Here is a 27,343-nt window from a genome sequence, read left to right as displayed (position 1 = left end):
GATAGAAAGATGTAACAAATAAAGGACTCCATTGCAAATATCCTTAAAAGACTTTGACACAGCTTGTTTGACCTCGTCATCACCGTCAATTTCCAGACAGAAGTAACGAACACCGACTAAAACTGTCCTATCAACCACCGTAAAACTTCCCTACTAAACATATATAAGTCAGCCCATCACTTGCTATCTCTTCACCACCTCTCGTTTCGTTTCCACACCACTCCTCATTACTAAAACCTTTCCGGCTGCCACCACCTCTCTCCCGCGCCGGCCATAACAGGTAAAGCAGATTCAATTCCCTATTGAATACGCTAAAATGACCTCAATTACTCCCTTTCTTTCTCTCGCAGCTCCCCCTACCACCGCCTTCACTTCGAAACCGAAGCAGCTCTCAATCCCAGCAAAACTAGCGACGCCGTTTTGTTGTTGTTATTCGAATGATGGTTTGAAGCTGCGTAGGAGGAAGGGTTATTTTATTACTAACAAAAGAAATGGAGGAGGGTTGTTTGTATTTGCGTGTTCGACGACGCCGTATGTGCGGAGAGTTGCGTCGCAGAGGTTTTCGTTTGGAAATAACGCCGGTGGTGGGGCCAAGCAAATAGCAACGAAGGGTGATTTTTCGCAGGTTTTGTCAGCAGTGCTTCCTTTTGTTGTTGTTGTTACTGCTGTTGCTGCTCTTGTTCAACCTTCCACTTTCACCTGGTAAACTTCTTTTTTTTTTTTTTTTTTTATTCCTTTTCTCTTTGCATTTTTAATCAGTTTTTGATTAACTATATTCTTAAGTCTTTCTGGGTTTTCGTTTTCTGTGCAAATTTCACTTATTCTTTTGCTTTGTAGTTCTGTAGTGTATTTCTTTGATCCCATGTTTGGGATTTTTTTTTTTTTTTGTTTCGAAAATTAGTTCCTTTTGGAAAAGTGCTTTATAAATACTCGAAAGCTTATTATTTTAATTGTTGGTACTATGAAAAATCGGTATTTCTTGATTTATATATGCTGGTTATTTATTACAGTTTATGGCTTTTTGGCTTTTAGTTGAATGGTTTTTATGTTTTCTTCAAGCTTTCTATTTTGACAAGTATTAATATATATATTTTTATATTCTATTTATTTTTCTTTCAAAGTTGTCTTCTCTTTCGAACCAGAAATGCCAATTGTTTATTACACAATAGACAAAGATTCTGCAAGGAAAAAATGAAAAATGAGACTGCTTCAACATGTTTGATTTAAAGTTCAGGAGAGAGTACGGTTCTTAGCTTAATATTGTTTAAAAAATTACTATATTTGCTCCATTTTTTGTATGAATAATGGTATAAGCTTTTCCATTTGTTAAAATAATTGCAGGGTCTCGAAGGAATTGTATGCTCCTGCTCTTGGTGGGATTATGTTGTCTATTGGAATTAGACTTTCCTTTGATGATTTCGCACTTGCTGTCAAAAGGTAAAAGTATCTCATTTCTCTTATATCATGTGCAGTTTCATATAGTTGCTAATTATGTTATTTAATATGTTCAATTTGAAACGTGCTCCTTAAATTTGCATATTTTGTTTCATTGCAGACCTTTACCACTATCCATCGGATTTATTGCACAGTGTATGCTCAAACCAGCTCTTGGGGTTTTAATTGCAAAGGCATGCGGCATGTCTCCTATATTCTATGCAGGTTTTATCCTCACATCTTGTGTCGCAGGGGCTCAGTTGTCTAGCTATGCTAGCTTTTTGAGCAAAGGAGATGTGGCAGTGAGTATTCTTCTCACTAGCTTTACCACCATTGCCTCAGTGCTTGTCACACCTCTTTTAACTGGCCTTCTCATTGGGTCTGTTGTTCCGGTTGATGCTGTTGCCATGTCAAAGTCAATTTTACAGGTAATGTGACGATTGAACAGATATATATAAATACACACACACACACACACACACTCAAGTAAGCACTTTTGTTTCTTGGCGAAATGTAAAAGTTTTTGCTTGGTTTTTTTTCCTTAGGTTGTTCTTGTTCCTGTCACTCTTGGGCTTGTGCTCAATACCTATGCAAAACCGGTGGTCACTATCCTTCGACCTGTAATGCCTTTTGTTGCAATGATCTGTACTGCCATGTGCATTGGCAGTCCTCTGGCATTGAATAGGAGTCAAATTCTATCAAAAGAGGGTCTTCAGTTGGTTCTTCCTGTTTTGACATTTCATGCTGCGGCATTTGCTGTGGGATATTGGATCTCAAAAATTCCTGCTTTCAGGTAATTTAAAACATGTGGGTTGAATCTTATGTAAGTTAGAAATAATCCTACTTGGTTTCTAGACTTTAAGCTTCCATGTCACTTGGTTTGCTTGATGGAAGACTAGGGGGATAATTCTTTGTCAAACTGTCAATATATCTTTTTATATTGGCCTCGTATTGAGGTTTCTGATACTTTCATGGTGTCTGCATTATGCTTGTTAGACATTAACTTATGATGAGAGCTCTGTTAGGGATAGTGATGTTTTTTCTCTATATAAGATTGGTCTCTGCCATACTTAAGCCTCCATAAATAACATATTCCATTTTCTTGTTCTGAATCAAGCATTTGTCTGAGGAATAACAGGTTGCCAGTTTCATAGATATAGAATCATAATATAACAATTTCAGATTGTCAGATTTTTTTTTTCTTCTCTGTTTCTTAGTTATGGGAGAATATCAGGAATCTGTAACCTGAGGCATCAAAACTCTGTATGCTATTCATCCATCTTTGTGGTTGTAATCCCCTTGTACTGTGGTCATAAAATTTTGAATTACACCAAGGAGCATTAGGATAATGTTGCCATAAAATCAAAATGTGGGCTGTGACCACAATATTTTCTTTCTTTAATTTATCATTTATGGTATCTATTTCTTCATAATTGTTACAATTTTCTGACTTTGTAGAAACATATGAAATTCATTAAATTTCACACGTTAAGAAAAAGTTCTTGTGGAAAAATAGCTCTGATCAAGCATTGTGGTTCAAATCAGTTTTTTAGAACATTTGGTAGATAGCTCCAATATTACAATTGGAGCATGGTGAGTACTACCTTTCTTGGGTAGCGATGGAATCTTTTCTTATTTCTGTCTGCTTCATACCTTTCCAAGTGTTCTTTCAACCTCCAATTTTTTTGTTTTGAACCTGCAAAGGAAATGCATGCCAATCTGACAGAGAAGTTGCCATTCTGATTTTTAATGTTCCCCTTATTTCTTGCACCTTCCCTAACTGTTTGTCCCTTGAATCTCATCGCAATATCAAAGCATTTTTTGTTGTTGTTGTTTTTTTTTTACTCCAGAAAAATCGTTTTTATTGAAAATTTCTAATCTCTTCTAAGCCGTAGCATAGACAAAGATTCTTCCCCTTATAATTACAGTCAATTAGGGAATGCATGAAATAAAGTACAAGCTTGACCTCTGTTTGCACAAGAATTTTAGTCTACTGATTACAATTTATATATGGAACAATTTGACTTCTATTTTCAAATCTGTTTTTACTTGTTGATTATTTCATCGGGTCCATCTAATACCATGTGGTTAATGTGCCAGGCAAAGAGAAGAAGTTTGCCGGACAATTTCATTATGCACAGGAATGCAAAGCTCCACCATGGCAGGGCTTCTTGCAACTCAGTTCCTCGGGGGTAGTAATCAAGCAGTTCCACCAGCTTGCTCTGTCGTTGCCATGGCTATTATGGGTCTTTCTCTTGCCTCTTTTTGGGGCAATGGTTCCCGTATTAGAGATCTACCATCTCTACTCTTCCCACAAACTGGCTCTGCTGTCCAGGCTTAATAGAGCAACACTTGGAACATCTTCGAGGACTGAATCAAGCTAATCTTTTAATGTGCAAAGAGAGATGATCGTATTATAACTGATCCTCATATTGAACATGATTCTCCGCTCAATAGAACAGAAGTGATGGTCCAGCGCAAGCTGGTCAAAAATAAAAAATGTTGTACAGTTCTGAAATTGGAGGAAAACATAGAAAAGGGAAAAATAACTGTTACCTAGGAGTTACTACCAGCTTCACCTGAAAGTCGCTAAAGTATGTAGAGATAAGGTATTACAGCATAAATCACAAAATATAGTGTATCAATCTGGATGTGCATTCTCTCTCTCTCCCTCCGTGTGCCACACCCGCCAACCCCTTCAGTCCTTCACCCACCCCCCCCCCCACAAAAAAAAAATAAAAATGCAGTGTATGCTGTTTCTTTCACATTAGCTAAACTCAGCAGGCCCAGAAACCATTACTGTTACTCGAAAAGTGCTTTAAATGGGCGGTTATTTCAAGCTTCTACGTAATGCAGACTTCTTTTACATCCACGCCAACAATTAGTGGAGGACTCTTTGATGATTAATGAAGTTCATTTCGATAAAATTAAAAATAATGGTAGTGATTGAAATTATTATTGTAAAAGTAAAATTAAAATTAATGATGTGATATGTTTGTGGATACAACAATAATTGTGAGAATGAAGTAAATTGTAATAAGAAAAATATAATTAAAAACATTTGTTTAAAAATTGTATAAAATAAAAAATTTAAATTATTTAATAATTATAAAATAAGTAATTAATTAAAATTTATTAAATTGTTTTTATATTAAAAGTTTTATTAATAAATAATAAAAAATAATATATCAAATAATATTTTTATTATATTAAATTAATAAAATTATTTTTATAAATTTTTAAATAAAAATCAAAATAAAAATAAAAAGCAAGTAAAAAATCAAAATAAAAAAACGATAGAAATCAAATAAAAATAAAAAAAATTTTGACAAAAAAAAGAGAAAATAATAATTAAAAAAAAAAAAGAGAAGGCCAATCGACTGGCCTTAAACGCACTGATCATTTATATCCAAATGAATGTATGGTGCCATTTGATACACAAATTCTTAATAACTTCAGTTCACTGATGCTTGCTTTTTGCTCCCAATAGAAAGGTTTATTTAAGAATATAGAGAGCGATAGCAGATTTATCAAATCCGTTTCATTCACGGGAAAATGTCAAGAAGTCAGAGGATTACAGTTACTGCCCAATAGCTCATAGCCAGTTTAAGGTTTCTATCTGTAATCTGAATGAAATGGGGCCAATTGGAATGTACTAATAAACAGCCCAAAAGCCATCGGTCACTGTCACGATCCAATCTTTACATTTTAATGTGGATTCAACTCAGGTAATTGGTTTTTTGCCAAGAAAAAGAAAACCCGGGTAATTGACTGACAGTTTGAATGGAAATTTTCTGCACAAGCTGCAGTAATATGTCGTTTGATTTTGGCTTATTAATGTCCAACACCATAGTTAAACCTTTTGAGGAGGAGAAAGAAACCCGGAAGTGATATTTACAAGTTATTATTAACTACAGCTCCTAACACAATTAGAAAGATGAGTTTCCGATTGGAAGAATTTTGGTACCCCAGGAACTCCAGTTAAGGAGAAAATGGTGGACCCTGGAATAAAAATTCCAACTTTGTACCGCAATTATGGGCTACAAAAAATGCTGTTTCAACTTTCAAGGATATTTTCATCTAGAAAGATGAGTTGATTAGTCAATGACATGCCCTTTTTCTGTACCTTGCGCTGGACTTTTTCCCGTTGTTTACTGTTTGCATGGACAAGATTAATGTTAGGCTGGCTGTTGAAATATTCATTCGTTCCGATTTGTTGATGTAAAAATCAGTCCTTAGCTGTTTGCAAAAACAAGACCACACATCTTGCTCTATTTTTTTTTCTTCCAAGAGCTATCCTCCTCTTTACCAATAACCTGTTTAGATCCTGCTGCCATGCATGCTCTTCATTGATTTTTTTTTTTTTTTACTGTTTTATACCATCGGAATAACGCAACCTGCCTTATTTCTGCTTGATTTCGAAACTTGTCATTAGCACTCATCTTGGGCTTAAAAATTGTTGCTTCGAGCAGAGACTAACCCTTAGCGCTTGCAACGGTAGCAATCTTTGGTCCGCTGGTGAGTTCCTTGAATGCACTCTTGCAAATTAAGTAGTATTTTTCCTTTTTTATTTTGTTTGATGCAAAAGAGTGGGAGATCCCAATTACAACCTAGAGACACCTAACATATCCTCCTCTATAAATTAAGTAGTATTTGCTTGTTTATTTTAATCATTACAAGGTTTTTATTTCCATTTTTTTTTTGTGTATAAATATGCATAGAACACTTCAAATATTTCCGAATGTTGAAAGAACAAAATAAAGTTAAAATTATTAAGAGAAATTATTTGATGAAATTTTTTAACTCCATAAATAAGATTAAGATGTTGACACATATTTTATTTTTTTAAAATTAATATTTTTTTATTTTATAAACATACATTAAAAGATATTAATCATGATATTAACTTCGCTTGTGAAATTAAAAAATTTTATTATTAATTTATTTGATAAATTTTCAATTATTAATACTCGTTCTTTTTCCACATTTTTTCCGAGGTTCCTCCTTTATAAGTATCAATTTGTTTGCCTTTTCTCAGACTTTTTTTTCTAAAATCAAACAATATTGGTCATTTTTTTTCAAAATCACCTTTATATGGCACTTGTTTTTTTCAATAACAATATTTGATTTTTCAAGGTAATGAAAGCTACTTGCCTTACTAATTCTATGTTTGTCAAATTATGCCAAACAAATTGGGATGACTAACTAGGGAGTATACATTTTTTTTTTCCATCTTGAAACAAAATTGAATTTTTTTTTTCCGTTGTCAAGTTTCTATGAGAACAGACCCCACTTCCCTCACAGCCTCAATTAATATCCAAAAAAACAGATCCTATTTTAATTTTTACATATTTTTTGGACACATATAGATATGGAAGTCTAAAGGGTGAGGAGAATTTAAATATTATAAACCTTATACCTTAATCCCCTAAACAAGTTTAACAATTTTTAGATATCCTACTTTGGAAAATGCTAGACGTACTCAACTAATACATTCATCTTACACACTGGTATGATTTTTTTTTCAAAATTTATCATAATTCATAAAATTTTTAATATTTTTCACTTAAGTCCCTAAAATTAAACTTAAAAAATTACATTTCTACAACTAAGGTTAATCGATTATATATATAGATATATAAGAATTTTGATTAAAGTTTATCCCTTGTATTTAAATAATTTCATAAACTTCTACAGCTAAGGTTAATTGGCTCTTTGTGACTTTAAAACCCACATCAATTATTGTGATACATACTTTCTACCAAGAAATTAGAGTTCAACAATTAATTAGCTAGCTAACCATTGCAACACACCTTGTTATTTGCTCGAGAATCGGCCATATTTCATGCAATATGTAGTACTTTTGGATGCAAGGAAGCTAAGAAAATGACTAGTTATAACTAAAGGGTAATAAAGAAAAGTAAAAATACTTTTTACTGACTTTTCAAAGGAGATTTTTTTTGGACAAACATAAAACTCGTCGGACGGAGAAAGTTTGTTTATTTGTTTTTTTTTTTTTTTTAAAAAAAAAAAACGTTATTTTCTTTCTTTAAAAAAAGAAAAAGAAAAAGAAACGTTATTTTCTTTCTTTAGTTTTCACTTTTCAACCGAATGAAAACACCATCATACATGAGAAATCACTCTAGCTCTTTCACCAATAAGGCCTTCGTTAAAGGGTAGAAAAATAGTTGTCTCAGACAATAAAGCGTAAAAGCCTAAAATAATAGTTTTACACCTCAAAGATCATCATTCTTCTCTAATTCCTCTCTCGTTTTTATCGAACAACCACATCTTTATTTCATTTTCCGAAAACAGTACTATTTTTTTTTTCTGGTTTTCCCAAAGTAGTGTCAATAAAATAAAACTCATATATATATTATAGTAAGAGTTGCATTTTTTTTTTTACTCTAGGATCACTAATTTTTTCAATTATACTTTGAAGATTTAGAGATGTCAATGGATATAATATGAGATAGGGAGAGTATTTCTCATTTATATCTTTATTTTTTATTTTTTATGTTATATTTATTTTCGTATTTATATTAAATAGGTATTTTAAATTTATTTTAATTTTAATTTTTGTGAATATTTAATGGATATAGGTAATATTTATATTTGTAGCTTTTTTAAGAAACAAAAAACAAAATTTAATTTTATTTAGAATATTTATATAATTTTTAAATAAAAATATATTAATTTTAATTAATCTAAAATAACATTTACATTAATAAATAAAAAATTTATTTACTGAATATATAAAAAAATACATAGGACATGGGTACAAATAAGGAGTACAGATAAAAGTAAAATATTTAATTCTTCATCAAATTTAAATAAAATTTGAATCCCCCGTAATGTTGCCATGTCAAAATTTTTCGGTGTTAAAGGAATCCCATCCATCATTCACATGCTAGCTGTCAAAATCTTATGGTAATACTAAAGCAATTCAATTATTAATATTGCTGATTAATTTTGGATTAAATGCGTCTTCAATCAAGGTATCAAAGGTATGTAATCAATTATTTGTATTTGTATTGATACCTATATATATATATATATACACATACATATATATATATATATATATTCGAAAAATAATTTTTACCATATTATTACATTATTTTATTGTTAAACTTTTAAAATTACGTGATGATATAATAAAAATTTCTTCTTACCGACCATTCAAATAAGGTAATACTCAATAGAGTTTGAGATTCTCCAATAAAACAACATTAATTATTTTCTTATTCCTTTGTCCCAATCAAATTTTTATTGACATTTTGTTAAGTTGTCTTTTGATCAATGATAATTAGCCACAACGAACCAAGCTTTTTTTTTGGCACACAAAAAGATGATTACCTATAATAAATTCTTGTGACATTTATTTCCTCAAAAAAAGCTTGTATACTCTAAAGACTTAATTAATATTTATGTTCTAGTTATAATTTAAACTTAAATAATAAGAAGATTAAGCTCATTTGCTAAGTAATTTTAAGTGAATTATTTTTAATAAAATATTTTCTTAAGAGATTGATATTTATACTAAATAAGTTAGTTGTATTTGGTTAAGATTTAAACAAAAAAAAAAAAATCTTAGTATGTATATACAAGTTTGTTTTTGTGTCCATATATTTAATAGAATATGCATGCTATTCATAATTTTGCATTAGGTTTTCAATATTCACATAAGGGCTGACTCAAGTGACTTTTTTTATTATGTGAAATTTATGAAGTTTCAGTTGGAAATGATTAAACTTTAAAACAGAAAACTATTGAAACTGATAGAATATTAAGATATCTTTGTTGAATACATAAAGGGAATATATAAAAACTTTCACAAATTACATCTATATACATAAATCTTAATTAATGGTAGCTGAACAATTAATGAAACTTTTATTATCATTTTTTTTTCTGGTGACATACCTACTTAAAATAAAACATATGTTAAAAATGGTAATTAAAATTAATAGAATTTTTATATAATGATTTATTCCACAAGATTCATTAACCTATATATATATATATATCACTCATTTGATCATCAATTTAACTTTCATTTACAAACTTCATGAAATTCTTAAATTCTTCTAATAATAATATAAACTTGCTACTAGAATATTTTAAACATTTTATATAGAGATGCTAATAGCTTGCTACTAGAATATTTTAAACATTTTATATAGCGATGCTAATAGGTAGGGTAGGGGAGGGTAGAGCATTTCTCATCCCCGTTTTCTAATTTTTATATTATACCATCATCGCATCTATAGGTATTTTAAATTTATCTCCATCCCATATTTACAAATATTTAAAAGGGTATGAATAATCTTCGTACACATAACTTAAAAAATAATAATAAAAAAATATTTTTTATCTTGATATTTAGGTTTTTTTATAAATATATATTAATATAATTTTTAATAAAAATATATTAATTTTATTTAATTTAAAATAATAATTTATATTATTTAATAAAAAATTATTTATTAAATATATATAAATATATATATGTAAGGTACATGTACAGGGCGAATGCAATATTTATTATCCTCATCTCCTTATTTAATAAAAATTTAAATCCATACTCATCCTTGTATTTATAATGTAATATCCATCTCCTTCCCCATCGGGTAAAAAATGGGGTTCCCCATAGAGTATAAATAAGATTGACATCTCTAATTTTACATATTATGTTGTTAATTAGAATATTATTACTATAAAATTTTTGTGCATATTTCCCTTTAATTTCCCCAAAAAATACCAGTACCCCTCATTTGAAAAAAAAAAGGGGCCTTTTAAATAAAACAACCTATATATTAAAGTTTCTTTTTTGAAGTAATAGATACTTAATTACTAGGTTTTTATGTTTCTAGCCAGTCACTGATAAAATGGAGCTGTAAATTTTTTTTTCTTACACTAAAATTTACATAGAAAGCTAGTAAATCCTATACAGTATATATATAAACGAACTTGAACACTTTTTTTTTTTTTTTTTAATGTTTAAGTTGGGGAACGGAGGATTTGAGCATGAAAGCTTCTTTTGTGGAGGTATACTTTATTAAAAAAACGAAAAAAAGAGGAATATAATAGGGCTGATAAGAATTAGGGTTTAAAATATCAGTTTTATGGCACGCTTTCAATCCTATATATAATTAATAAAAGTTTATTATATTTTAGAAGAGTTAATATGGCAAATGTTGATGGTCTATACCAACCCAAATATATACTCATGACCAAATACCTGGCTATAAAGGAGAGGATTTCAAAGGTAAAAAAATCAGTGAAAAAAAATCTTGGATTCTCATGTAGGATAAAGTAATTAATGAGAAAGCAAAGGAAGAAAAAGGGGAAAAATTATGGGAAAAAATCATATGCTTTTATTGCAATTGATACTGTAGCTTGTGAATTATCCGAAAAAAAGATACAGTAGATTGTAGAAGTATCCAAACCAAAGGCAATAATCGAGGATAGTCAGTTTTTCCCTAGGAGTTTATTGTATAGAACTGTAGGATTAACATTGTTGACAAAAATCAAGGAAATTTTGTTTTCTTCAGCTTTCATTCAGTTATAGTTATCTATTCTTTCTATTGCGGTTGAAGATATTTATTTATATTTTGGTTGACAGAAAAAAATTCACAAAGGAAACGCAAATCTAATAATGGTAAGAAGCATGTGAGAATAAAGGAACATTCCATTTAAGTACTTTTGAAGCAAATTGGATGACAACCCTAAACCAAAAAAGTTTGAAAAAAAAAACCCCCAAAAAAACATATAGATAGGGTCCTGTTTTTCATATTGTAACCTGAAAAATGATACTAAATAAATAAAGGAGCATAATAATCGATTACGTGGACCCATATACCTCTACTAATTGGATGCCTTTATAGTTTATTTTGGCATTATTGAAAGAAAGAAAGAACATTCTACTTTTGAGTGTAATTTATTTTTGATTTTTAATTTTTAGTTTTGGCTTTGTTAATTTTTTATGTGGTTGATATAACTTATATAAGATACAATTAAAGAACATTTGTCTTACCTTAATATAGCTATCTTGATGTATACTCCTGCCAAACTAAGAAAAAAATCAGTTCATTTTCTCTTCATTGAACAATATTTCTAAGAGAGAAAGGAAATTAAGGTGGAAAATGATAATTGATCAAACAAAAATTTAGAAACCCAAAAACAAGAAAACAAAAGAAGTTAGGTCTAGAAAAAAAGCACTCAATTATTGCAGGAAATGACTCCAAATTATATGTAAAATAGAGGCATATAGGAATAGAAATTACCAACATTATACTATACAAACAGTTTATAAAAAAAGAAAAGAAAAGATAAAAATATCCCAATATATATCTCACAGAGATTGTGCAAGTTTCTTCACTTAGCACTTACTTTCTGTTTAGAAACTATTTAAGCTGGCCATAGATCTGCCCTCTACAGAAAATAAAATACTTACCATCTCTGTATAAACCATTTTTCCTTTTTAACAATATGTTCCTCTCGGGTTTATAATATCTTTATTTTATATATTGATGAAATTATAAGAAAATATAATTATTCAGAGAGAGTAGAAATGGGCAATTTTTCTCATAACCTGTACCTGGGTGGTAAGGCACTTTATGTAATGCGCAGTCTCACCCAACAAGTTGCATAAATCCATGGCTTCACCACCTGGAACAAGCTTTCTTAGCTTATCTGCTTGGACAACGAACCCAACCTCATCTTGCCCAGTTGTAGTGTTCTTGTTTTCTTTTTCATGACTTGTTTTGGCTTGACGAGATTTAATAATAGTACTAGTCCTGACTGATGATCTCCTGCTTGAAGAGGCTTGACGACAGGAGTACCGGCTTCGAAGCTTCCAAAGCATTGCCCTACTCCAAGTTCTCCTCGACCTAACCGACCAAGCCATGGACTTGTCAGCTGCAACCTTAATTCTTCGATAACGTTGGAACATCTCTCTAGGAGAAGATGATGAGATAGGTTTCTGACCATTTATTTTAGTCAGAGCCCGAAGAAACCTTGTGGTGAACCTGGATTTTAAAGAACTAGGGTTCAGGTCTTGAGGGTTATTCATGGGGGACATATGAGTTGAAACTTGATAACTGGTTAAGAGAAAGTAGTAAGCTAGCTAGGGTTTTGTTTTGTTTTCTTGGGGGGATATATTAAGACGGATAAGAGATATAATTAACTGTCGTGGGCTTTGGCTTTTATGGATGGATCAAAGGGACAAATGAAATATCAGTTGGGGGGGGTGTGGGAATTGAAGAGAAATTTGGTTTTCTGGCACAGAGCAGAGAGGCCGGTTGCTCAGAAGTGATCACAAGGACAAAAACAGAATTTTAGTTTCTGACTAATTCTCTGACACAGTATCTATATAGACCAACCAGACAACAAGAAACACAGAGATGTGGCTAGGGGAGATTTCAAGAACAAAAGCATGTGAGGAGAATGAGGAAAAAGAAGAGAACGAAGGGATTGGAAATGTGAGGTGTAAAGAGGAAGGAGACTTGGGAATCAACCTTTGATATATACTATTATTATATATTATAATTGAATTACATGTTTCTGCTTTCGTTTTCAGTTTGGGGTTTTGGAGGTGGGAAAAGTGAGTTTTGTGGGGCTGAAATTGCCAACCACCATATGAGCGCACATGGTTCCAGTTTCCCACTTGGAATTGTGGGGGCCTCTCTCTTTTCTTTTGGACTACTTCAATCTTCATCTCTCATTCGTTTTGCTCTCTCCTATATATTTGTTCTGTTGTGAATCCTTTTTTTTTCCCTAGTAATTTAACTTTGAATGCCTTATTTTTGCTTATGATGGATTGTTGGTGTGTTATCATCATTCCCCCCTCCCCCCAAAAAAAAAAAATTTCTCCTTTTGTTGGCCAATTCGGAGAAATACTCATAGAATGACAGTGATGGGGGGGGGGGGGGGGGGGTAATTAGTTGATGATGGCGAATATATGGTGGCAGCAGAAGTTGACATGGAGTGATGTGTTGAGGGTGGCGATGTCGGCATGAAGGCTAGGGCCAAATCACACAGACATGATCATCATTTTTTTCACTAGCTAGCTATATCCATTACTGGATCACATGTAAACTCAAGTTTGTCCTAACTAACTATATTCCATTCAACCCTCTAAAAAGTTTTTCTATCAGAAAGTTGTTTGACCACTCAATGAACAGTTCTAATTTGTTGTTAATTAGAGTTGTCATGGTGTTCTTGTTGTTTTTCGAATGAAAAAAATACCACATTAATTCAAAAAGATATAATTTTTTTTATGAGAAGAACTATGGCCATTTTGATTTCGATAGGAGACTTTACCGTTATATAATAGCACTCAACGTGCAAATTTTGTTCTGCTGTTGCTTCTACTATTTTGTGGATTATAATGTTTCAAATCATGATAAGAATATCGATAATTCTCGACTGCTATCTATGTTATATGTATTTCTTTTTTATTTTTGTTTCATTGTACCAATTAAGAAGCAGTACAATCAAACATTGACTAATTAGAATTAGTATGTTTTAATATTACAGAAACACAAAGATATATCAGATATATATAAATATATGAGTGTGATGATAAAGTCTTCTGTTGATACATGAAGGGCAACTTGATGATATATTTTGTTAAAGTACAATACTTTTTAAACAATGATATTGAAAATTATGAAGAGCATGACAGAAAGAATAAGATCTCTAGGTATAGTCCCTCCCTCGAGCACTATCCCACCTTTCTCAACTATCTGCCCTTTTCTTCCTTCCTCTTCAATGTGTTGATCAGTCTATCATGAAAAGAAAAATTTTATACCTGAAACAAGCAAATATATCCTGGAAGAAGATGAAGAAAAGGAAGAAGAGAAAGAAAGGAAATAAAAGGGCAACTTTCTTGGTCACTGGAAAGAATGTTGTTGTAACTTGATATATCTGAAATCTACCTCCATTAAAGAAGACAGAAGGCATGGCTTTTTCTCAACTTATAAGAAGAGAAAATCAAGCATTAAGCCAAGCGAAATTCTCACAATATCATCAATCCATTGATGAGGACGAGTCAGGGATCATGGTTTTCCCTGGACCACAATCAAGTGGACGCATGTGTGAGGAAAATGACAACTTGCTAGCAAGCTTGGTTTTATTTAATTCATGACAACTTGAAACTGATTGTAACCTTCCAGTTTTGATCATCAAGTTCTTGCTTTTATTATATAATCATCTCCTTTTAATTTCATATATATCGCTGACCTTACTCAACAGTGAGGTACCAAAAGCTGAGAGTGAGAACTCGGCACACGTGCGCCGCCATGGCTAGTAATGTGGTTACCAGGCTGGTGGCTGTTTTTTTTCCCTAGGGTTTAGCTAAGAAAAGTTGGGTGAGGTCTAACTACTAGGATTTTCAAGTCACGAGATAGGATAAATTAAAACTTGAAGAGGAAAGAGGAAGCAAATCAATGACTTTGATGTGAATTGTTTTATTTTTTGCATAAATAAAGATTGGCAAACAAATTTCCAATACTTTGACAAAACTATTGGTGACAGAATCATTTGGCTTGCCATCATACATTCATTCTTCTTCCAATCTCCTTATTCTTTTGATTATTTGGTACTAAAATGTATCTTTTATCTTGCAAATTTCGAATCTCCAATTCAAGATTCAACCATTAAAACTTTCAAGGTAAGTTATATTAACCATTAAAACATCTCCCTTTGCAGCATTTTGAGATCAAATACATGAATGAAATTATTTTCAGATTACAGCCCTTTTTAAAAAATAATAAAATAAACACACGTGTTTGAAGTTCATTCATTTATATTAAAAAGCACAAAATTTAAATTGAGTTTCCAAGATAAAAATATATTTGTGAAGTTCCTTAATTAAATAAACCCTAAATTTATTCATAAAATTCAAAATAAAAATAGCTGGTAGATATTGATAGAGCTTGTTAAATCAATTCTTATTTTTGCTTATTGGATGTCAACTATGGCATTTAATTATATATATTTATATATATGTGTGGATGATTACTTAATTTTCAATATTGTAACTTAGAACATTTAATGCTGCAAATAAAACATTCTATGCTGCCAAACAAACTTTTTGCAATAAGATAGAAAGTCCTGAGCAAGTTATTACAAATGGTTATGATTGCAATTAAACATTTATGAAAAATTTCATGCACATTCTTATTGTAAAATAAGTCCTCATGTAGCTTATTAAGATATAGCACATTTTGTTATATCAAAATGGTTGGCTCTGTAAAACATTAGTTAAAGCTATTGCAGAATAATATCGAATTTCTCATAGTATATATAATAACCTGCTTTTTCCTATATATAAACCATTTATTCTTCTTTAACGTGGTTTTAAATTAATTAAAAATTTTGTGATCAAACCACTTAGATTTTCTCTTTCAAAATCTCTCTCTCCCTACTTATAGCTCTTGTTGGCAGCCACATCAAATTCAGACCATGCAAAAGCTAGTCAGAAAGTTTCATGTTTCAATTTTAGTAGCCAATCCATCAAAGTGAATGGATATTCTTTAAGAAATTGTGTTTTGATATATTAATAATAAAATTTTTTAACTTCATAAACGAAATTAAAAGATTATCACATGTGTTACTACACTGATATAATTAAAAGTTAAAGAACAAAGTGACAGACATGCAAATATATATATATCAAAATGCAAGATCAGCTGGGTGGGGCCTGGAGGGTTTTTTTTTTTTTTTTTTGAGGGTGGCCTTCAAATGGGAAGAGAGGAACATGGTGGGGCTGGGCTTGCCTATAGTTTGATATACATCAAAGCTTTAGAATTAGACTCTTTAACCACCTCATAATTATGCTTAGTTTGAGATCAGCAGCATCCACATGCTTGCTTCCCCTCTTTTTTTTGTTGTTGTTTAGGACCACTTTTTTTTTTGTTTTTCTGTTAGAACTCCAAAACAGGTGTCATTTTAACATTGAAACTCTTAAATCAATGTCCTCATTTTGTTTAATCACATTAATTTTATCTGGGAAGTCATTATCTAAAAATTTTGTAATATATATTCCAAAGGCAGTCTGCACTTATGTTGCATGAATTACGCTGTCTTTTGCTGGGTCCAGCTTGTTAAAATTCTATTGACTACAAATGTATCAATTTCAATGCTTTCGTTATACAATTTAAAATTAACACTATGCATTTGTAACAATCTTGTTGTTAGATTATTCTACTCTTAAATTTAACAAGTTCAATTTTTTACAGTTTTATATACAGTAAAAAAAAAAAAGTAACCATATACATTGTTAATTGCGTACGGTTAATGGATGTCAATAGACCACACTAGTAAAGGATAGTTATATGATTTTGTTAATAGGTGCCATTGGGACTTTTTTTAAAAAAATTAGTTAATAATTTATTTATAATAATATTTTTTTATTAAATGTGGTGGTTGATAATTAATTAGTTGATTTTCAATGCATTGAAAAAAATATTATTTTATATAATAACTTTAAAAAGTGTTTTAAGGCATTCATTAGTAAAATCTTAAAAATATTATTTCATGGAGTAGTGCTTCTGTATGTTACACTCTTGTCCCTACTGTGGCAAAATTTTATTGGATAATTTAAAGGTGAGATCTATTGATTTATGTTAGATAAAATTTTCATAAATACAATGTTTAAATTTAAATTAATGAAATTTCAAAAAAAAAAATAGAGAGTAAATTTAGACGTAAAATTTGTGAAATTTTTAATTAAAAATCATTAAATAAAAATTATAGTCTAAAAGGTCTTGTTACATATATACTAATTGTATAAATTTTGAAAAATTAATAAATTTCAATATTTTTTCTGATAGTTATTTTTAGTAATAATTTTGGTAATTTTTAATGTTGGATAAGTATTGATCAAATTTGAATTATAAATAATATTTATAATTTTTTTATTAAATTTTATCAATTTGGACGTTTTATTAAAATTTTAATTAAATTATTTATATTAGAAAGTTTTACGAACTTCGGCTAAAAAATTTTACTTAGATTTTTTTCCGACAAGAGGTAAGAACTAAAGTACAGGTTCAAGAAACATTTTCATTCAAGATCTTGAAGATTACTATTAAAGTTAAAAGGGTATTTTGAAAACTTAAAGACCAGCAGATGCCATTTCTTTAAGTTAAAAAAATAAAATGCGCTTTTAATGAGTGTTTTTAAGAAATTGTAAATGATGTTTCTAAAAGATCTTTACATTTAATGGATTGTTTTCACCTAATACAAGAAAAGATAATGCATTAAAAATAAACTTTTTTCTTTAAATATCTCCACCAAACGAGTAATGACTTGTAAACAAATAAAAAAAGAGATACGAACAATTATTCTTTTGAGTCTATCCAAACACATAATCGGAGAATCTATGTTGTCTCCTTTAGCATTTTTCTGAAGTGATTAACCCTCTTCTGTCGGATTTAATTAGCTTCGAAGTCTTCGGTCTATGGAATCACATAAGCTCAAGCTCTAAAGCTACTTTGAGAAATTTGGTAAGGGACTGCTGTGGATTTGGAGTGAAAAAATTTGACATAGTCGTTTCCATTTGCATTTTTTGTGGACCATGTGGCGATGCCCGGCTTTAAGGGGTGTTGGATGGCCCAGTTCAGAGCTCGGAGGAATCAGCCGTGACAAGTCATGGAGTCAATCGGCTTTTCCGTCAGATCTCAATTTCTAGATGGCTCTTTGAAGAACTGCAAACGAATGACATATCCAATACCAATCAGCTCTCGTTATTTCAGAACTAATAAATTCAATAAAATGTCCAAGTTGCAACAGATTCTCATACTAGACAACTACTTTCAGCTGCATTGTTTTTCCATAATCATATGCTTTATTTAATCAGGCGATTCCCGTTTATGCAATATAATTTTGCAAGAATTCTTTTTTATTCTACATGTATTTTGACAGGACTTGCTCCAAGATACCCTCGTAGGACCTCTGCTTGATGGGGCTAGAACTAGACTGGGTTTGCTTTATTTTTCTATGAGCTAAAATTATGAATAAGTTTTAAATTATAATAAAATATTTAACGAGTTATTTAAATTTAAAATTTTTTTAATATAATATAAGAGTTAAAATTTTATTAATTAAAATAATATTTACTTTTAATATAATTAATTTTAAATAATGAAATAAATAATTTTTTTAAATATTATATTAGTTAATATATTTATAATTTCAATATTATATTAAAAAATATTTAAAATTTAAATATTGTATTAAATATTTTATTCTAGTTTAAAAATCATTTATAACATTACTTTTTTTTTTTTTATCTTTTTATGTTATAATTAAAATTCAAACTTCATCCTAATCTTGAATCTGTCTCCACTCTCCAGTATCATTGAGCTAACAGCTCAGGGTCTGCTTTATTTACTTATATATTGCAATTTGCAAAGATTATAAAGGGGTATAATCATTTGTCCATTTCTTAATTGTTGGATGCCAATGCCCTTTTTTGTAGCTTTGAGTTATGCACTTGGGCCTTGGGGATTCTTATATTTATTGACTCCAAACAAATTATATGCAAAATAGAATTGCCCAATTCTCGTGCCAATGATTTTTCTTCCAAGTCACGATATCTCCATGTGCCTATGGTTACATAGTTAGCGAGCAAAGGTTGTTAGGAAAAAGAGGAAAGAGATGGCATCGCCTTACAATTACTTTAGAGCAGAACCAATACATACAGATAGGTAGTTAGAAGAGCAGAAAGAAGAAAACTGGAAATGCTATTCGCATATGCATTTGCCTTTGCAAAATTAGCTTGAACGCCCCGATTTCTGTAATGTCATACAACAATCATTGCAATCAAATTTAATCCAAAACGGGAGTGTGTATGAAGAGAAACAAAAAAAAAAAAAAAAGAAAAGATACAGAGTTTAAGCACCTAATTGTTCATTCCTGTTCTACTCTATTGATGACTCAGATGCTGAGTCATCAATTGTTGAGTTTGAGATTGTCTCCAGTTGGCTTCCATTTTCACTATCTGAAGTTGCAGATGGTTTCTCTTCAACAGGTTGTTTCAAGGACCAATACATGATGCTTGCAGTCAATGTGAGGATCATCTTTTGATTTACCTGAAATTATGTCCCATCATGTTATAAATATAACCAAAAAATAAAATCAAGTTCCAGCTTTGCAGTATAGGAGATGGTAGTGACTTGTTCATGTTTCATGGTAATGGAAGAAGAATCCAACAGCTATATTGCAGGGGATATTCACAAGTCAAACGTATCCATTTATAGTCTCAACTTTCATTTACTCCTGATGGACCATTCTACTTGTCCATGTATGAATGAAATTTCTCTAAGAAACTGGCTTCATCACCATTTCCCTGGGAAATATAATGGATAATGTCTAATTTGCACAGCATTCCAATACCATGATGCGAACAAAGAAATCCATTCAAGTTGCATGACTCTGTCAAATGTGCGTTTCTTTAGAAAAATAAGAGGAAGAAGCTACATCTAAGGGAGAAGTGATACCTCAGTTATGTCTTCAGGAAGCAAAAATATTGAGCACCCAAGCTTCCTTGCAATACTAATGATGTAGGTGGCATTCATCTTTTTCTGCTCATCTGCAATGCTCCCAAGTTGGGGGAAACATGAGTAAAATTACTAACTTGTATAAATGAACAAGTATAATTTATGTACGATGTTCATACTTCAAGAAGGTAAAATAACGCTTATAAGGGATAATAGGCCTCTTAATTTTGTGATTCATTGACCTAATCTGAAATTTCAGACTTTGTCGAGTGTTGAATAGAAGTTGCTAGGTGTTGAAATATCAAAACAAAGTATCATCAATAGAAGCATGGCATATCTAGTATGATTGAATTTGTAAATAACATATGGAAGGGTTTAAACTCGAAGAAACTACAGTAGCCAAAATTTGAAGAAACCAGCAAGTCCAATAAGGCACCACTCTCACAGGTCAAAAAGAAAGAGGAAAAGGGGAAAAATAAACTTAAACACAAGAACTTTATCAAAGAACAATAAGAAAATACCAGTTACTCCTTTTGTAACAAGACTCCAATTTACAGATCTAGGCTGAACAGCACTAAGAAGCTCAAGGAAAAATATGCCATCTGACAAGCTCTTGTCCTGTAAAATGGAAATCGCAATGAGATATAATCTAAACTGCCTACATGAAAGTTGCTATATCATAGAACCCTTTCAATAAGTCCTGTTTAAGTCATTCATGCCCCAAATTGATCATAAGCAATGCTACCACTAGAAGGGCACTCGTTCCCTATGTCATTTTGAATCATTAACAACAGATAAGATCCTTCTGATTGTGATTTTCTGGAGAACAATAATAACCATGAGGAAATCCAAAAATATCTGTTTAAATTAATAGAAGCTGCGACACTGGCATTTGATGTGCAACAGTTTTAAATGTCATGTTCAGCAAAGGCTTAGAAAAAGAAGCATCAAGTGTGGTCTTAATATATTAATTGCGCCACTAGACCATGAATTCAAACTCAGAGGCTAAAATCACATATAATAAGGGAAACTACAGTTTAAAGCCATCCATATAAAGAATACCTTGAAACTATCCATGCGAGTCTGGCTTCCCGAATTGCTTACTTTGGTTTTAGCCCACCTTAGAATATCGACATCAGTAATTTCTTTTCCATGGGAATGGAATCTTAGGTTCTTCAGAAGTTGGAGAATGTTGTATCTCATCAATTGCCACAAATAAGCTGAATAGGAAAGCCAACAATCTGTCAAGACAGGACTAAACTAATTCCAATGCAAGTTCAAGAATGCCACAAGTTTCTGAATTGCTTTCACAACAAGAAGGAAAATTCCATGGCAGGAACATACCCAATATTAGTTTTTTATTTCCTTGCACAATATCATTTCCAGCGATATTAACCAGGGAAAATTTTAGTTGTTTCCCTATTTTAACCACTTGGTTACAGTTTTCTACTTTCTTAAATGGCAACTTAATAGGAGGCTTGTTAGCAACCTTCCAATTAACAATCCCAGGTGAAATCTTGTCGAGGGTCTCTAGAAGTATCCAGCTGCACAAGAATAAAATAGTCACTTCATTTCAGCATTAAAAAAAATGAAGAGTGAAAAACAGGTAAGATTTACTAATTTCAAATGTAGGAGAAAAACATAACCGTAAGCCATCATAAGGTTTTCATATAGAATATATATAGATATTTCAACCTTGCAGAACTATATTTCAGGTGTTTATTAAAATATGGAATTTGAAACAGAAACAGAAAGAACAGTACATATTTTCATTGTTTCTGTATAGTTTTATTTAGGCTTCTTTCCTTGATGCTTTTGCTATTTGCTTGCTTTACAAAAAAATAATAGAAACCAAAAGGCAAAAAATAAAAAAAGAATAGAAAACAAAAGGCAAATAGAAAAAGCATTCACCAAACAGAGCCTTACTTTTTTGAAGAGCTCAAGATAAAACCCCATGATAGAATTTAGAACGATTTATGCACTTATAATCATAGGAATAATACTTACCCATTTCTGAGATCTTCAAAGACATTGTCAATGTATGTTGAATTTCCCAGACTATTGATCCAGAAGCGAAATACTCTTTCCTCTCTAGAAACTTGGGCATCATCTGGTAGAGTTTCAAGAAAAGATATCTGTTTGGTTTGAGTTGAGAGGCCATTCCTGAAAGTAAAATATAATATTTAGCTTTTACATCTTGATCTCATCACCAGTTATACTAAATGAAGAAAAACGTCATAAGCCATCAATATGTATTCTTCTGCATTTTGAAACTTTCAATGGTTTTTTGAGAGTTCAAATTCCCATCAATTGTATGCACATAACACACTTGGCTTATTCTACTAGAAACACATGGAAGAAGAACATGCATGCAGAGGCAGAGAGAACAAAACTAGCTTTGTAAACTTGAGAAATGAAAGACCTGTTAAGTACCAAATTAAACCTACTCTATAATTGCTGTAGGCCGTGTATGGTAATACCATATAAAACATCTATAATTGCTGTATAAAAGTTTTGATGGGTTTGAAATTTTTTAGTACAAATTATTGAAAAGTTACAAATCATAAACTTGTGTTAGAAACGTCTTGGAATAAATTAATAAATCTTTCTTATGCTGCCAAATTTTGACCACATGGTATATTTAAGGGATGATAAAAGTTAGCAGAGAACTGTAAATATTAAAAGTACAAAAGAAGTATTCACTATATTTAAATTAAAAATCATCACTGGAAAAAGGAGTGCTCTTAATTCTCTCACCTGTGCTGGAAAATATGTGCAACGAAAGCAAGATTAAGATTTGGGGAACCATCCACAATATCCTTTGCAGTTAAGTATCTCTTGCATCCCATCCTATCTGCATGTTCAAGAACCAACTTTGCTCTTTGTAATGGAACTTTGACAGCCAATGTAGAGGGACTACTATGCTCAGGTGCAAGAACATTTAAAAGGTGCGCATAAGCCTCTGCATCCTGCAGATTGAGTATTATATGATCAAATGTGGACACCAAAAGAAAAAAAGTCTCCATGTATTATTGCAGCTTGCAACTAAATCCTATTGGTTTCATTTACTGTTAGGATAGACAAATTGAGGAAGCAAAAGCATTATATATTGCTATAGTACATTTTAATCATTTAGTTTGAGACTAGATATGTTAAGGTGGTTTAAGAAGTTCGAATTTTATATTACATTCTAGCTAATGATGTAAACAGGAAAAACGGTAGGGGTTAAACAAACATCCTGTGATAGTGTTTATGCTAGTTCTTAGGAGTTGGACATATAGCAATATATGAGGCAATTACACAAGCATAAGAGAAAGATACGTGATGGAAAATTTCAAAAGCTAAAACGAATTTCTAGTTTACCTTTACATCAGTGGAGAAATTTGTGACTACTTTCTTGTATGGAGATTTCTTCAGTTGGAAATTCATCCACCTCAGTAAGATCTTCTCTGGTGGTAAACTCATCAATTCTTCCACGTCCTGCTGGTTTAATAACAGACAAATATATTCAGAAGAAGTCTATGAAAACCTAGAAAAAACATCCAAGTTCTGTCCGATTGGTTGAAAATTTAAAATGTAAAAATGAAATACAAATTTGAGAGACAATGGGCATATTAAGAAGAGACCATGGTTCATCACACAGCATATGAAAGAAATTAGAGATTTAATTTTCCCCAAAATTGTACTTTTCATTCAAATGTCCCACAAACCAAGCATAGGCAAATGAACTAATATTCTTATGAAATAATATCTTACCTTACTATCATCAACAAGCTCCACCAACTGGGGTGTTTTCTTCAAGTTGAGGTCTGCCAATAGTTGTATCTAAAATAGCATAACCATTAGCAAGATAGACCACTGCCTTCTTAAGTAGCAAGGCTGAAAAATCTTAATTACCAAGTTACCTTAATAATTTGAGAAATCAATCCAAGCACAAGATGTCTCTGTAAAAGAAACCAGAGATGATATCATTCTCACCAATCACTTGCAAAATCTAAACTTAAAATAATTGCAGTAATAAGTGATTAAACTCATCAAATTCTGGGATAGCAAAAAAGTTTGATTATTGGCTTAGCAAGAATAGTAAATAGCTCAGAATTTTGGTTTAGCAAGAATAAAAAATAGCTTAGAATTTTGGTTTAGCGTCAGTAAACAGATAAATTAGGTTAGGTTTGGGTACGCCCCAATTCTTTTTACCCCAAAATTCAGCTTGATGGAACGTGAGTGGGTTTTCAGATCACCAGATTAAGATTACTCCGCTAGACATCCAAAAGTGAAGGGTTAAAAGAAAATAAAGGGCAACCTCTAACGAATGTGCTCAGAACTAGGGTACTAAATGAAATCCTCTACCTAGTCCCAGCCAAATATGAGTATCAATGAGCTTTCCAACTCCAATTATCTTGTGGAAAAACAGTTTAGAAGCATGGAAGAGCTTTTATGATTGCCACAATGGCTATAGCTCTGGGCATTGCAAATCAACAATAAAAATGATGCATGCTTTAAAATAATTGTTTACATCCAAAAGTTTTCTTAAACTCAAGAGAAAATCCAACCATGAAATAAACTATTTCAATATTGCAACAGACCAACAGTATAGTATTGCATACCCTTCCTTCAATGAAATCTTCTGTCCCTATATTGACTACAGTGCAGCCAATAGCCTTGGCAGAGTTGAAACATAGCGTATGGTTTTCATTTCTTTCCCATGGATTGAGCACTCTCTTAGTATTAATGGCCCTTTCATCAATCGTACCCGGAACTGCTACATTTATGAGCTTGCTGCATTTTTTTGTATAAAATCTTCAAAAAATTTGCATCCCATAAGCTCAAAAACAACACATTCAACAGCTGTAAAGTTGAAAGAATAATTTACCAAAGAATAACACCGTCTTTAACAATCTCAAACAGATCATTAGAGGAAGGATTAATGGGTAAGTATTTGTTTAAGAACCCATCTTGAGCAAGATAATTATTGATATGGGCAACGTAGGATGCCTTTTCGGATTCACTAATGGTGTGAAGCAGAGTAGTTGTAGCTGCCTTTAGGAATGCTGATGAGTTCTTTGCTGGACTTCCTGTTCTTGCACTTGCATGTGCATGAAGTTTCAAATAAACCTATCCACAAAAATCACAATCCCAATTATTTCAAAAGAAAAATATATATATATTCAACTCTCATTTGCGTTTCTGATTTCCCCTCCTAGTTTTAGTTAATCTTCTAAGCATCGTAAAAATCCCTTCTTTTATGTTTGGATCATCAAAATATGTTATGAAAGCAAAAAAAATATATATTAAAAGAAACGAATGATTTAGTCTACTTTCCAGGAAAATAAAAGAAAATGGGAAAAAAAAAGAAAAGAACTTTCTGAAAGTTACATTTGAAATATTGCCACAAAAAAAAAACAGAGCAACCCAAATTCAAATTTTTCATAAGCTAAAATTTTCAGGGAAAAAAGAGAATCAAACGAACTAAAAAAAAAGGATCTTAACGATCAAAAACCGGATTGAAACCAAAGTAAAGAAAAATGAACTGACCTTCAAAAAGAACTCAAAATCGACTTCATCGTTCAAGTTAGGATACAAATCAGAGATATAATCAGCTCGTTCCTGATCATTCAGATTCTCTCCCACAACTTTCAATTTCGACATTCTCGATGCTAAGTCTCCCACCGTTAACTTTCCGCTCTCTCTTCTCATACTCATAAACTGCCAAAACCACAAACAGAAAAAAGTGTTAGTAGTTATGACCAAAACAGATTCGTAACTGGAAAAACATAAAAAGATGAATGATTTCTTCTGTTACGTGAGTTTTTAAGCTACGAAGCTCGACTTGAGTAAACTGGTTTTGCAGCCATGGATCTGAGACCAAAATGCCTACATAACCAGCCATTTTTTTTTTTTTTTGAATTTTGATGGAAATCTACCAAATATTAATATGTTAAAAGAGTTTTCTTTTTGGTTCCTCTGTTTTTTGTTTTAGGCCTCTGTATATTTGTTTCTTTTTTGAGCTGAGAAATTAAAATCTGTGAAGAAGAGAAGGGAACAGTGGGAGTGGGACGGGTTGGAGGAGCTGTCAAAGAGTTCAAAGTTGTTCTCTTGAGAATTCAAATTATGACCATCTTGTCCTCTCATTATCTTTTTTTTTTATTTTATTTTTTTAAATGAGAAGTAAGTGTGGGCCCGCCTAAAACTAAAAACAACTGGTTTGATTTGAGAATGCAATTTGATTTTAAAGTTTGAACTGTCAAAGTTTGTGAGTGTCTTGGTAAATTTTGTTTGCTTTTTGTTAATGATTATGGCTGTGCTCGCAGCATGGTCCCGACAGATTAATAACTATGATTAAAAGAGTATGAAATAGTAATGGCAAGGAATTAAGATTCTCTTTTTATTATTTTGTAACGCGTTTCGATATTAAAATTAATTCCTTGTTTTATAAATAGATAAAAATAAAATAAAAAATAGAAATTTATAGAAGTCATTTTATCATTATATATATAGTTATTAAAAAATTTTAGAAAAATATTAATCGATATTTATTAGTACGGATGAAAGTAATATTTATATAAAAATTAATTTATATTTTTTTATTTATTTTAAAATAATGTTTTAATTATATTGAAGCAATATTTCGTAAATCCTTGATTTTTATTGGAAAAAAAAAACCATATTTCAAAAAAAAAAAAATTCTCAATCCAGAGTGAATGTTCTAAAAGTTACCCATCAACCGACAATATGATTTTGCAAAGTTATATATATATATATAGATAAATATGTAAATGTAAATGATAGGTTTAGTGATTATTGCAAGGGTAAGTAATGCAAATTCATATCTAACTATTGATTTGCCGGTAGCTCCCAACATTTCACCAGCTGTGGGCTGTGGCAGTTCACGCAACTGCACACACCAAATCTACCAAAAACCTCGACAGCACCCTTTGTCTAGATGATTTGATAAAGCAGAGGAGAGAGAGAGCGAAAGAGAACAATCATTTTTCAAGGAAGATGGTGATTTGGTCAATTTCCAAATTCTGAAACCCCACGAGAGCAACCCTTGCGTGCTTTAAAAAAAGTAAACAAAAAGGATGGTCGTTTTTTTGACGTTTACTACAACTTACAAAGTATTAAGATGGACCCAATTTGATGTGCTAAGTTAGAGTTGTTAGTTTAAACTTTAAGAACCCATTTGGAAGCTAAGACTTCGTTTGAGAATCCTATGTCCAGTTATAAGAGGTACAACATAGACGATCTATATGAATAGGTAAGATGTTGATAGATATTTTTAAAAACACAAAAAAATTGTTAAAAATTTTTCCTTAATATCTTTATTGTCAATAAAATTAATAAATTCACTTATAATTTTTATTTTATTATAAATGAACGATCTTTAAAAAAAATTT

The 27,343-nt window shown here is 31.2% G+C and overlaps 3 protein-coding genes across 6 annotated transcripts; 1 reads left to right on the top strand and 2 right to left on the bottom strand.

Annotated features, from left to right (window-relative positions):
• The first annotated feature begins 192 nt into the window (after positions 1-192).
• On the top strand, positions 193-4,079 carry LOC111305473 (putative sodium/metabolite cotransporter BASS3, chloroplastic). Its single transcript, XM_022903046.2, has 5 exons — positions 193-702; positions 1,342-1,437; positions 1,556-1,862; positions 1,980-2,227; positions 3,535-4,079. The coding sequence occupies exons 1-5, from the start codon at positions 317-319 to the stop codon at positions 3,773-3,775; spliced, it is 1,278 nt and encodes a 425-aa protein (XP_022758781.2). The 5' UTR covers positions 193-316; the 3' UTR covers positions 3,776-4,079.
• A 7,565-nt stretch (positions 4,080-11,644) lies between these two features.
• Positions 11,645-12,952, bottom strand: LOC111306174 (transcription factor IBH1-like). The gene has a single exon (XM_022904083.2). It carries the CDS (start codon positions 12,518-12,520, stop codon positions 11,996-11,998), a length of 525 nt encoding a protein of 174 aa, XP_022759818.1. The 5' UTR covers positions 12,521-12,952; the 3' UTR covers positions 11,645-11,995.
• Positions 12,953-19,173: 6,221 nt separating this feature from the next.
• LOC111305471 (fimbrin-2) lies at positions 19,174-25,912 on the bottom strand. Of its 4 annotated transcripts, none has more exons than XM_089750050.1 (15): positions 25,750-25,912; positions 25,482-25,652; positions 24,820-25,061; positions 24,554-24,725; positions 23,852-23,890; positions 23,703-23,771; positions 23,310-23,429; positions 22,704-22,915; positions 21,954-22,109; positions 21,291-21,490; positions 21,009-21,166; positions 20,468-20,564; positions 19,947-20,038; positions 19,349-19,538; positions 19,174-19,241 (listed from the first exon to the last, which is right to left on the bottom strand). In XM_089750050.1, the coding sequence occupies exons 1-14, from the start codon at positions 25,834-25,836 to the stop codon at positions 19,368-19,370; spliced, it is 1,986 nt and encodes a 661-aa protein (XP_089606176.1). In that variant the 5' UTR covers positions 25,837-25,912; the 3' UTR covers positions 19,174-19,241; positions 19,349-19,367. The 4 variants fall into 4 exon arrangements, with proteins under 4 accessions (XP_089606176.1, XP_022758780.1, XP_089606175.1 ...); XM_022903045.2 differs by having other exon boundaries at positions 23,310-23,426; XM_089750049.1 differs by having other exon boundaries at positions 19,174-19,538.
• Positions 25,913-27,343: the final 1,431 nt, after the last annotated feature.

The sequence above is a fragment of the Durio zibethinus genome, chromosome 21 (assembly GCF_047325235.1).
Source record: "Durio zibethinus cultivar Kanyao isolate XHJ-2024 chromosome 21, ASM4732523v1, whole genome shotgun sequence".
NCBI classification, from domain to species: Eukaryota; Viridiplantae; Streptophyta; class Magnoliopsida; order Malvales; family Malvaceae; genus Durio; species Durio zibethinus.
This window is presented reverse-complemented; position numbering and strand designations above follow the sequence as displayed.

Excerpts from the sequence above, each read along its gene's own strand:
- LOC111305471 (XM_089750049.1), bottom strand. The coding sequence starts at position 25,836 with ATGGCTGGTTATGTAGGCATTTTGGTCTCAGATCCATGGCTGCAAAAC. Across the intron at positions 23,891-24,553 it reads AAGATTTCATTGAAGGAAGG|AGACATCTTGTGCTTGGATT; the intron begins GTATGCAATACT and ends TTTCTTTTACAG. Across the intron at positions 23,772-23,851 it reads TGATTTCTCAAATTATTAAG|ATACAACTATTGGCAGACCT; the intron begins GTAACTTGGTAA and ends ATGCTATTTTAG.
- LOC111306174 (XM_022904083.2), bottom strand. The coding sequence starts at position 12,520 with ATGTCCCCCATGAATAACCCTCAAGACCTGAACCCTAGTTCTTTAAAA.
- LOC111305473 (XM_022903046.2), top strand. The coding sequence starts at position 317 with ATGACCTCAATTACTCCCTTTCTTTCTCTCGCAGCTCCCCCTACCACC. Across the intron at positions 1,863-1,979 it reads TGTCAAAGTCAATTTTACAG|GTTGTTCTTGTTCCTGTCAC; the intron begins GTAATGTGACGA and ends TTTTTTCCTTAG. Across the intron at positions 2,228-3,534 it reads TCAAAAATTCCTGCTTTCAG|GCAAAGAGAAGAAGTTTGCC; the intron begins GTAATTTAAAAC and ends TTAATGTGCCAG.